The 12,545-nt window shown below is 43.1% G+C and overlaps 1 protein-coding gene across 1 annotated transcript in view; it reads right to left on the bottom strand.

The window, feature by feature from the left end:
• LOC144491876 (stabilin-1-like) overlaps nt 1-12,545 on the bottom strand; it is a 213,167-nt gene that overhangs the window by 135,407 nt on the left and 65,215 nt on the right. Inside the window, exons 14-17 of the mRNA XM_078210166.1 lie at nt 11,232-11,294; nt 9,085-9,198; nt 610-663; nt 77-157 (exon numbers count right to left, since the gene is read on the bottom strand). Coding sequence (XP_078066292.1) covers nt 77-157; nt 610-663; nt 9,085-9,198; nt 11,232-11,294 — 312 coding nt within the window. The remainder of the gene's footprint in view (nt 1-76; nt 158-609; nt 664-9,084; nt 9,199-11,231; nt 11,295-12,545) is intronic.

Raw genomic sequence — 12,545 nt, 5'->3', positions numbered from 1 at the left:
TAATCTGTGGTCTTTTCTTTACGACCATATGAATGCATTTCTTCCTTGTCTCTGTCTGCTCAGATGTTGTACTTACATTAATAGTAACATTGATGGATATTATCTGGTTAGCCTTTGTCAAGATTCGCGGCAAAGTTGATAATCTGTCTGCTGGCAACTAGAAAAATAAGCAATAGGTTATGGAAAAGCTTTGTGGATTCAGTACATTGTGCAGCAATCAAAATACTGTGAGCAATAGTCTGTTTTTCTAAACAGTTTCAGCGGTAATTGATCTTCTTAGTCTTTCCCATATTCATGTCGGACTGCCGCCAAGTCTAATCTGTAGATCGCTTGACAGTCATCATGAGTGTCAATTGGCTAACCAAGTATGTATTTGCAGGTCAATAACAGCCCTGCCTTCCAAGATGCAGCTATATGTCACTGTGAAGTGTTCAATTTTGATATCTCAGCAAGGTGCTGGCAAGCTCACCCTGTGGGAGTGGAAAACTCAAAGGTCAAATTCGACCGATGTTGAAACATGTAACCCTTGAATCCAGGGCTCAATATTCTAATACTTGATCTTTTTCCTTTGACATTTCCATGAACATTTTAAAGAAGAAAGCTACTTACACTGCCAGATGCAAAGATATGATGTTTCACAAGCTCTTGAAGTTTTGGCCGACCCTTATTTTAAAGAAAACAAAAATGTGGAGTTTACATAGAAGCATGAACCAGATAGAAGTTCAACAGCTAACTGGTAATTCCACAAATTAGTTCATTGCTTTTCTTATTCTGCAAATTAGCATAGGATCTTTTAGATCCTATTTTCACTTGTAACAATTATTGCTGGTCTCTGCTTTCCCCATTTTCCACTATTTTCAATCGACAGAAATCAACTTCCTGTAAATCTACAACCCAGCCAACACCGTATCATTGATACAACTTGTATCATTGGACCCTCCAGCAAACATTACCTGTTCAAAAGCAAGTTGCAAAAATGTTTGTTGGACTTTCATATGAGTAACAAGCTGCCTTGTGGCGTATGCTACAGAATTAATTCGCATGGTTCACTCCATCCACGTATGTACAGGCTGCCCAAGACACACAAGAGTGATGTCCCATTACTTATCCTATGAATGGTCCCACACAAAATGAATTGGGAAAATAGTTAAGTGAATTGATACAACGCAGGGTGACCCTCTTCTGCTGTGTTGCCCTTAAAGGGACAATCACCACAATCACCACATCCCTCCCCCTTTTACTCTTTTATACAATCTTCAAAACTAAGTTACTCATGCCCAAATTCTAACTAAACATGATACACATGAGTTGGTCAGGTGAATCCTGAGAGCCCTCAGGCCCATCAGGAATTCCAAATTTTGGCCTGCGCCCCATTTACTGGGGCATCGGGATCCCCGCCAGCCAGCTGAAGAGGTCGGAGAATTGTGCCTGTTAACTCTGTTTCTTTCTCTGTCTGAATTGCTGATTCTGCTGTCAATTTCAATGTTTTTTTTAACCTCCAGTTAATGTCTCATTGTCAAACTTCCTTCTTCAAACTCTTATTCTCCTGATTCGATTCTTCGCTGGATTTGTTCGTATTTTGTTCTTGCTTTTTCATGGAGTTCAGATTATTCTCCATTGTCTCATTAAATTTTCCTTCTTAACTTGAGTTTGTAAATTTTTGCAACTTTTCTTTTCCAAGTTTGTTGGCAGTCATTTCATCTTGTCATTTTAATGTCTCTCTGGAGCTTTAATTCTTTTTGTTGATTCCTCTTTCATGTTCAATAGTTCCTAGTTTCTTTTGAGGTCTTTAATTTCTGCATTTCTTCCTTGGTGAATCCACCATGTTCTTACTGGACAAATACATTTCACAAATGGAACTTTCATTTCTATTTGTCTTAACTTCAGCCAAACCCTTTTGGCTTCACTGTTGGTTAGGTCTGTCTTCGACGAAGTGTTGACTGGTTTCCATTCTCAATTCTCTTGTTGTCCTTCATTTGGTCATTTAGTGTCTTTTGTTGCCCTCCTTCTGGGATCTTTCATTGTTGCCCTCCTTTTAGGATTTTTCATTGCCCTCCTGAAGTCTTTCACTGCCCTCTTTCTGGGAGCTTTTGTTGCCTCTTCCCTGAGGTATTATTGCCTCCTCTAAGGTCTGGCATTTCCTTTTCCCTGCGGTCTTATTTCCCCTTCTGAGGTCCTGTATTGCCTTTTCTTTGAGGCCTTCATTACTTATGGACCTTTTGAGAATGTTGCTCTCTATCTGGGGTCTATTCCAATTTTCCAGTCCATTACCCTCTGTTTCTTCTTGTGGTTGCTGCTTTAAATGTATTGCTACATTGGATGTATAGCCACTTTAAATGCATTACCTCTTTAAGACTGTCAACTTTTTAAAAAACTGTTAGCAGCTGCCGGTTCTCTCTATGTGCTTTTGAAGTTTTGGCACAAACCTGGCAGGTCCTCATTTGAACCTTTTAAAACTTCACATTTTTACCTCTGAAAGCTCTCTAAACAATCTCTGCAGGTTTCCTTTTCTCTGGCCATTTGGAGAGTCCATGCTTTTCTTCCTTTGATGTGCTGTTTTTGTCAATTTCACAGCAAGATTCAGCACCCTTGAAGTCCAAGCGGCCATCCTTAAAACTTTTTAACTTATCTTCTAAACAGGTTGAGGACTTCTTTTTAAAACTTTGGAACTTGCTGCCTGCAGTCTCTCAGTCTCTCAGTGCAGGGACTCCCACCTGTGTTCTTAATAATAAGACAGTTTGCTGTGTAAAATGCTTGCAAATGGCAAGCTAGAAAAGAGAGGAATGTTGTGTATCAGCCTTCTCTCGGAGAATGGTGCAAAAGAGTCGATGGATTCAGAGGCTGATTCATAATCTAACAAGTCAGAACATAACGGTTTCTTCTAAGGTCATAGCCAGCTATACATCAAACAATAGAATCATTAAGTCCCATAGAGCTGGAGGGTTTTTATACAACATGTAGGGAAGAGGGGAAGAGAAACCACACTCACTAAACATGGCAATTTTCCTAAATAAGGGCCGGAATTCTCTGACCGTTCATGCCGGCGGGATTCTCTGGTCCTGCCAGCAGTGCATCCCTGCCCGTGGACTTCCCGCCGGCGTGTGGTGATGTCAATGGAAATTCCCATTGACAGCGGAGGGACCAGAGAATCCTGCCGCTAGCAAACAACACGGCACCTCCCACTGGCGGGAAAAACGTGGCTGGGAGGATCTCAGCCAAGGACTGGAATTTTCCCGTCCGTCCTGCCTGCCATGGGAATCGTAGCAAGTGGGGGTGCGGACTACGCAAAAGTCTGTTGACCTCGGGCGAGATTTTCCGATTTTGTGGTGAGCGCGGCTGGAAACTTCCACACAAGGTTTTAGAGATGGAGTTCTGAGGATAGTTTTGAGCTCAGGCTGGGACAAGGAACAGAGTTGAATGGGCAATAAAGTTAGTGCTGTCAGCCAGTAGACTGATTTCCCAGCTCCATGCTACCCACAGGCTATTTTCCCACAGAGGGGTGGTAGGGTTACCACTAAATCAAAGGTTCCTCCACTAACTAACTATTATTGCTCATCATTATTCCCCTTTTTGGGCCAATGGTTCAAATGATGGCTAAGCTTGTGATGGCTTCTCTGTCCTATCAAAGTGAAATATAGTCATTCAGGGACAAATCTTTGTGGAGGAGGCAGGAAGGCTGAGTGAAGAAACATATGGCCCAGAAGACCCTTCTCCTTCTTTAGACCAGATGAATGCTTCACTGGAGAGTTGGTGTAGGAAGGAGAGATTTGGATTCCTGAGGCATTGGGGTCGATTCTGGAGAAGATGGGACCCGTACAAGTTGGAGGGGTTGCACCCCAGCAGGACCGAGGCCAATATCCTTACAGGGGTATTTACTAGTGCTGTTGGGGAGGGTTTAAACTAAAGTGGCAGGGGAATGGGGACCTGAGCAGGGAGACAGAAGAGAGGGAATCAGAGATAGAAATGAAAGACAGAAAAGTAGATAGAAAAGGTGGAAGGCAGAGGAAACAAGGACTAGCAACACATAGGGCCATAGTACAAAAAGACTATGTGTAAAAATGTTAAAAGAACAGTCGAAAGGAACAGTATCTGAATGCACAGAGCATTCACAATCAGGGAGATGAATTAACAGTGCAAATTGATACACATGGGTATAATATTATTGCGATTACAGAGACATGGCTGCAAGGTGACCAAGGCTCGGAACTGAATATCCAAGGTTTTAGAGAGTTCGGAAGGAAAGGCAGAAAGGGAAAGTAGCTCGAGTGGTCTTGTTAGCTAAGGATGAAATCAGTGCAATAGTGAGAGAGGAAATTGTCTCAGAAGATCTAGATGTTGAGGTCAATCTGGGTGGAGCTAAGAAATGACAAGAGCGGAAAACATTAGTGGGAATTATCTATAAATCTTCAAATAATAGTAGTAAGATAGGGGATGGCATTAAATAAGATATGGAGATGCATGTAACAAGAGTGCTACAGTAATCATGGGTGACTTTAATCCACATATGGATTGGGCAAAACGAAATGACAAACAATACTGTGCGGGATAAATTCCTGGAGTGTGTATAAAATGTTTTTTTAGACCAGTATGTTGAAAAACCAATTAGGGAACATGATATTATGCAATGAGAAGGGGTTAATTCATAATCTTGTTGTGTCCTTTATGGAATAGTGACCATAACATGGTAGAATTCTTCATTACAATAGAAAGTGAACAATTCCAGGCTGAAGTTAGGATCTTATGTCTAAACAAAGAAAACTACAAAGATATGAGGTGCAAATTGGCTAAGATAGATTGGGGAACTTCATTAAAAGGCATGATGGTGGATAGGTAATGGCTAATATTTAAGGAATGAATGTGTGTATGGCAACAGTTATACACACCTTTCTAGTGCAAAAACACAAGAAATGTGGCCCAACCATAGCTTAAGAAAGAAATTAAGGATGGTATTAGATTCAAAGAGAAGTCATATAAAGTTGCTAGAAAAAGTAGCAAGCCTGAGAATTGGGAGCTGTTCAGAATTCAGCAAAGGGGGACCTAGAGATTGGTTAAGAGGGGAAAAATAGAGTCTGAGAGTAAACTTGTAAGCAACATAAAAACAGATTACAAACACCTCTATAAGTATGTAAAAAGAATAAGATCAATGAAGACAAATGTAGGTCCCTTGCAGTCTGAAACAAGAGAATTTATAATAGAGAACAAAGAAATGGCAGAGCAATTAAACAACTACTTTAGTTTTCATGGAGAAAAACTTCCCAGAAATGCTAGGGAACCAAGAGTCTCATGAAAAGGAGGAATTGAAGGAAATTAGTATCACCAGAAAAATTGTGTTGGAGAAATGACTGAAAACCAATGAATCCCCAAGGCCTAATATTCTAAATTCTGTAGATTCTGGATTTGGGAGGCAGATTTGAAGGTGGCAATTGTAACCCCACAATTTAAAAATGAGGGAGGGGAAGCAGGGGATTACAGACTGGTTAGCCTAACATCAGAAAAGAAGAGTCTATTATGAAGGATGCAATAACAGGACACGTAGAAAATATCAACATTTGAAAAGTCAATGTGGATTTATGAAAGATAAATAATGTTTGACAAACCTACTGGAGTTTTTTTGAAGTCATAACAGTAGAATAGAGAAGGGTGAAAGAGTGGATGTGGTGTATTTGGATTTTCAGAAAGCTATTGATAAAGTCCCACATAAGAGCTTAGCGTACAAAAGTAAAGTGCATGGGTTTGGGTTAATATATTGGCATGGACTGAAAATTGGTTTGCAAACAGGAAACAATGAGTAGGAATAAATGAGTATTTTTCGAAATGATAGGTAGTGACTGGTGGGATCCCACAGGGATCAGTGCTTGGGCCCCAGCTATTCACCTTGAAGGAACCAAAAGTAATATTTCCAAAGTTGCTGATGACACAAAGCTTGGTGAAAATGTGAGTGGCGAAGAGGATGTTAAGATTCACAACACACAAGTTAATACTCACTAAAAAGTTGAGTGAGAAGGCAAATACATGGCAGATGCAGTATAACGTGAATAAATGCAATGCTATCCACTTCAGATGGAGATACAGAATGGCAGAGTATTATTTAAATGATGATAGATTGGGAAATGTTGCTGTACAGGACCTGGGTGTCCTAGTACATCAGTCACTGAAAGCAAGCATGCAGGTATAGCAAGTATTTAGGAAGGCAAATGGTTTATTGGCCTTCATTGCAAGAGAGCTTGAGTACAGGAGCAAGGATGTCTTACTGCAGCTGTACAGGGCCTTGGTGAGACCAAAACTGTTGATTTGTGTGCAGTATTGGTCTCCTTAACTATGAAAAGAAATGCTTGCCATAGAGGGAGTGTGGCAAAGGTTCACCAGACAGATTCCTGGGATGGCAGGATTGCCATATGAGGAAAGATTGGGTCGATTGGACCTGTAATCACTGGAATTTAGATGAATGAGAGAAGATCTAATTGAAATTATAAAATTCTGACAGAGCTGAACAGACTGGATGCAGAGGTGTTGTTTATTCTGGTTGAGGGTCCTAGAACAAGGGGTCGCAGTCTCAGGATACTTGGTAGGCCCTTTAGGACTGAATGAGGAGAAATTTCTTCACTCAAAGCTTGGTGAACATATGGATTTCTCCACCACAGAAGGCGGTGGAGGCTAAGTCACTGAATATATTTAAGAAGGAAATAGATAAATTTCTAGATAAATAGGTGTTAAGGGATATAGGGAGTATGGTGTTAAGATGGAGGATCTGCCATGATTATACTGAATGGCAGAGCAGGCTCAATGGGCCGAATGGCCTACTCCCGCTCCTAGTTTCTATGTATAGAAGGGTCCCCACTGCCATAATTTCATTCCAAGTAGACGGGGAGGGATGGAGTCAGGCTTGCTGCCTGGTCCAAGTTTTGATTATGAATGTTAAGCACTCAAACCCACATGATCCCTCCATGCTCCCTTACCCACATGCAAACTGTGTGCCCCCATGCTACCTCCATTGCCTAATACCTCATACCACTTCCATGTCATCACACTCCCCATGTCCCTTCCATGATCCCCATAATCCCCATTTCCTCATGCCCCCTCCATTCAATCCCACCGTTCTTCCATAGTCACTCTTCCAGTATCCTCTATGGCTAACCTCAGGAAATCATTGAAATGGGCATTAAAAAAACTCTTAATAATCTATTGGAGCTGTAATATTCAAAGACAATTCATATTGAAAAATCTCTCATCCAAAAACCCATTCAGAAATTGTAATTTACTTAAGTGGTCAACAACTAAACAAGCACATGCGCTTATAACACAGAAGATAGATAGCTTTTTAATGAGCTCTTAAAGCTGTAATTAAAATGTGAACACAATACCCCTACCCCTACCCACTATCCACTCACTACCAAAATGAGGAGAAATTTCTTCACTCAGAGGGTTCTGGACCTTTTGAAACTCAATTAAGCATTCGTAACAGCAAAACAAATCCTGGGAAATGTCAACAATGGAATCCATTGAAATTGAAACATCAGATGATCCATTTTTTAAAAACTGCAACTAAATTTCATTTCCATTTCGAAGTAGATTGCATGTCAGTCAATGGAGTGTATCAGCTGCTTAGATTTTTTAAATGTTCAGCAGCAGGGCCATTTCTTTCAAAGTTAAAGATCACTGAACATTTAAATCTCAGTCCAAAACATAACTAAAGCGGTTTCCCAGCTACAGTTTTGAATTTTTTTGGCACTTTCTCCATTGGGAAAAGTACTGTGATTCATGTCAACACACGCAATGGTGATCAAGGTAATGGTCCACTTACCTTTGTGGACCTATAATCAATACAGTATCTAATTATTGAAACTGGAAATACATTTTGTTTGTATTTCAAAGCCTGCCAACGAAAGAATTCCAAAAGCATGTGGCTGTTTTTCTTGGTTCCCCAATAGGGACAGGGGTCGCCCTGATGTTTATGACTCTTCTGACATGCCACAAACCACATCTCCTACCAAAACGAGCCCAACGCCATGAAAATAGGAGTGGTGTCTGAAATGCCCACCCTTGCAATGGAGTTGGCAAAGGCGGGATTGCTAAGTGTGGGCTCGGTACCCGCACCTTAGCCCGTCCTCTGAAAAATCCTGTCCACTATTTTTAAATCCTCAGCACAGTTCTGTACAGATGGAGGCATGAAAATCCAGGCCTACATGTTATATTGCAGGCTGACATAGTGCAGCAGTGGCAAAGTTCATTGGGATATAACATTGTAAAGTTGGGGCGTGACAATTCTTGAGTTTGCCATGATTCCACGTAGAGTGAGTTTCTGATTTCTGTTAGGCTCTCCGGACTGATGGCATGTTGGTGCATAAATGATCTTATACTTGTGGACTAAAATGAAGAATGGGAGAGCCTTGAGAACAGAGTGCCTGTTCCTTTAGTCAGCATTTGGTGTACAGCTCAATGAGACCAAAAGAGCAAGAGAAAGCAGTTTATAAAATGGAGAACAAAATTATCCTACAATAAAAGTTGCAGAGAGAAGCAGTTGTTAGAATGTAACAAATGATAACATTGGCTCTGTTGTAGTGACCAATGGTAACATGCTGTAAGGGTCACTGCCCATCAGGCATTGTCAAGGTGCCCGGTGGGCATTACCGAGGTGCCAGGCTGGCACTGCCCAAAGGGGCACCCCCCCCTTGCCCTTGGCCTCCTGGGGGGCCTCAGTGGCCTCTGGTTCTACCGGTGAGGGCATCACCACTGTTCCCTGTTCATGTGGAGTAGGTGTTTTCCTCACCGGAGAGAACACTTCCCGTCGAGGCCATAAAGGCTAGTGAGCCCAGACGACTGAGCGTCCGGCTCGCTAACGCCATTTAAAGGAGCATTATAATATATTTAAGTCGTTTATTCAGCCTCTCGCCCAATTCCAGTGAGAGGCTGATCTTGCCGGAAATCCAGCTCTTGCCGGATCGCAAGAGCCGGGAAATTGGGTGTGATCCATCAATGGGCAGGGACGAGCCGGTAAAGTTCCTGGAAAAGCAGAACGTTATTCTACATCAAAAATCTGGATATTTAACGCGTATAATTCTTACTTATTTTTGTTTGTGCACCTACCTCACCAAACATATAGAATAATGTTCCATCTCTCAGTTTGTCCACTGCATTGTTACTTGGCACAAAGACTGTGTAAGGCCCAGAGTCATCCAGTATTAAAGGGAGGTCACAATTCTGTCACAAAATTAAACAATTACTTATCATACCTTACAGATCTATAAAAATTCCAAGTGTATGTCATATTGCATTATAATTGAGCAAAGTTCTGAGTAAAGATCAAATACAGTGGCCCGGATTTGCCACTCCCATTGTTCTCGGGAGGGTCTAGTGACAGGAATGGGAAATCTTGAGAGACCCAAATTGTGTTTTACGCCAGCATGAAGCCTTGTCGCCATCAATGTGAAGTAACAAAAAAGCCCAACGTTCAACATTGGGAACCTCATTATAATAAATGGGAATGTAATTATCAGGCCTATGTGTTCGATAATCCCACCACCCCAACTCCCCCTCCAAACCACCCCCCCCACCACCCCCCCGCCCCCCCCACCCCGCCGTCTCCCTTTCAGGTTATCCATTCAAATCAACATGAGGGCATGCCAACATGAATAACGACTGATCTCCCACAGTGTGCACCTGGCGGACAGTTCTGGAGGAACTCAAGTGAGTGCATCGCTCAGGAGGAGAGGGCAAGCGCCCCTGGCAATGCCCTCTGTTATGTCGGGGGCAGTGTGGAGAGGGTGCTACATGGGGGGGGGGGGGGGGGGGGCTGTGGGGCATTCTATTTTTACTTTTGTGCACTGGGACGGCCTTTAAAAATGGCGCCCCATTCTTTAAAAGCTTGTGGGGCAGTCTTGTTGTGGGACCCGCCCCTTCAATTTCTTTCAACTAATCCTGAGGAATACAATGGAGAAAGCTGTCATTGGGGCTGGCAGCTTCAAGACTGCTTTTCCCACCCACTGCCACACTGGAAGAAAAAGGAAAAATTCCTCCCAGAAACTTTATCTGAAAGCAATTTATATACACAAAGGACACACTTTTACGAGCATTTTTAAAAATTTATGTAGCAGGAAGTTGCCTTGATTAAGACTACAGCCAACACACGGAATCCCCTGCAAAATTAGGTAAAATGCTCTTGGACAATCTTTAGCGTGCAACTTCTGTATCAGAGTTGTCCATTGTTATTCACCATGAACGTTGATTTTATTGAGTTAGCAATGTCGTAATGACAACTGCTCAATTTTAAGTGAATATTGGTGCTTTGCCATCTGCTCAGTCAACTCCCATCAACCAACCTATTCCACAGAATTACTCCTTCCATTGTAATTTAGAAAATAAACTCAGACAGAAAATAAACAAGGAATGGGCCCACCATTGATACAAAGGTGACATTTCAGCTAAGATTATGGAGCTTTGGAAAATGTACATTTGCCAGAATTCAACCGAGTCACTGCTTGAACCACCACAAAGCTTATTTTACATTCACTGGCTGCTGGAAAGGCTGTTTTAGAAGTGCCAGATTTTATGGATTTTGTCACTTCGCAGCCAAGGTTCATTTTTTTATAAGAAAATGTTTTTCTTATAGGAGGAGTTGCGGAGGTTGGAAAACGGGTCAGGGTGATAAAAATCAATTCAGCCAACATCCAAATTTAAAACACATGATCTGCTTCCTGTTTGACTGCAACTTTCTCTGGATTCAATACACATGCAGAAAACTCATTAGGATTTCTGTGTTGGGCACCAAGCTTTTAGGCATATTACTGAAATGGTGACACAAAGTCTACACACAGGCAAGTACAGTATCAATGCGTCACCATCCGAAGCAAAGTGGTGGGTTTCTGCCACACCTTTGGAAGCAACAGCACCACTGTGAACAGGAACAGCGATGCCCCCGGAAGCTGCCAGCAAATTTGAGTGCGACAAGTCAACCAAGAGATTTTTCACTTGCGAGACTCTGCTGGGCTTTTTCTAGGTTGAAGCAAAGATGTGATGCTCAACTACAAAGTCATGATTCATGTCCTTAAAACTACATCTTGAAATGGTTCTACAATTGAATGAAACATGAACCTGCAGTAAAGCTAACAACCTCACAAGCACGTCAACACTAAAGTAACTTGTATTCCCAATGAGTTCATTGAACAGAAGCCCGAAAGATTAAATACAGTTAGGTTTTAAATTTCAAAGGGGTCAAGTATTTTTAATTTACTAACCTCAAGAATGGTTTCGAACCTACTAAACAGCTGTCCAGTAGCAAGAATATCAGCAATAGTTTTCTGTTTAATGGAAAACAAAACTGTAAGGTTCAGCTATATTTTTTACCAATCTGTGTGTGTAACAAAAAATATGATGGCATGAGAAAACATGAAGCTCAGAAAAGAATGTGAGGGAATGACTTGCTTTGTAAATACACATCAAATTGAGAGAAGTTCAACGATAAATCTCCAGTGACTACTAAAGGGTAGGTTTTTTTTTCAATGTGCAGAAAATTGAGCCCCTGGAACAAACAGGAATTGAATTCCTTCTCTGGCAAAACAAGGATGGAAATAATGGTCTCGATTATCCCATCGCGACCCGCAACTTTTCTGGCAGGTTGAGGTGGGAGATGCAGGTTGCCGGCCTTGAACCGGGATTTGCGCATGCGCCGGGAACGCATGCGCATCTCCCAGAGCCGACGAACAGTCACCGGTCAGACCACGCTGGAAACCGGCGGGAAGGCTAAGTAATTTCAATCTTTTAAAAATGTATTTTAAATATGTTTATCGGTTCATTATTGGGAACTTTCGGGTCCCAATTGAATCTCCCATCCCACCAGGAGCACTTCATTCCGGTGGAGTTCAGACTAGCTCCCCACGTTCGGGGAACTAGCGGGAGACCCCGCCAGAGTGAAGGGGGGCAATTGGGACCCCCTAGGGGGTTGGGCAGTGGGGGGTGGTGCCCCTTGGGCACGGGCATCCTGGCAGTGCCAGCCTGTGCCCCCTGGCACTGCCCAAGGGGCAAAGTGCCCATGCCCAGGGGGCACCTTGGCACTGCCCACCAGGCATCGGGCAGTGCCACGGGGGCGGGGCCCTGCTGCCACTCTGCAGGCAGGATCGGTCTGGGATGGAGGGAGGGCAATGACTGGGGTGGTCTGCCAGGGGGCCTGCCTCCGGGGGGGTTTGACCCCGGGGTGGGGGGGTCAGCTGGGGGGATGGGTGGGCTGTGCATCGGGGCGTTCCGGGATGGGGAGGGTCAGGCCTGGCCTGGGAATTGCTGTGGGGGCTGCAATCGGGCCATGGCGGGGGGGGCTGGAAGAGCAGCACTATGGGGGGCCCGGGCTGGCCAGCAAACGGGGAGTCTGACAGATCAGGACCACAGCGCATGCGCAGAGTTCCAGAACTGTCAGACTCCAGCGTGAATAGGCCCCACCCCCCTGGGTTTTTAATGAGATTCATGACTGGGACTCTGCAGTGCACAGAGTGCGGACATTCAGGTGAGAAGCTGAACTGAAAAAACAGTCAGGATTTAAAACAGTTTTCCCGCCAATT

This window comes from Mustelus asterias, chromosome 3, assembly GCF_964213995.1.
Source record: "Mustelus asterias chromosome 3, sMusAst1.hap1.1, whole genome shotgun sequence".
Classification (NCBI taxonomy): Eukaryota; Metazoa; Chordata; class Chondrichthyes; order Carcharhiniformes; family Triakidae; genus Mustelus; species Mustelus asterias.
This window is presented reverse-complemented; position numbering and strand designations above follow the sequence as displayed.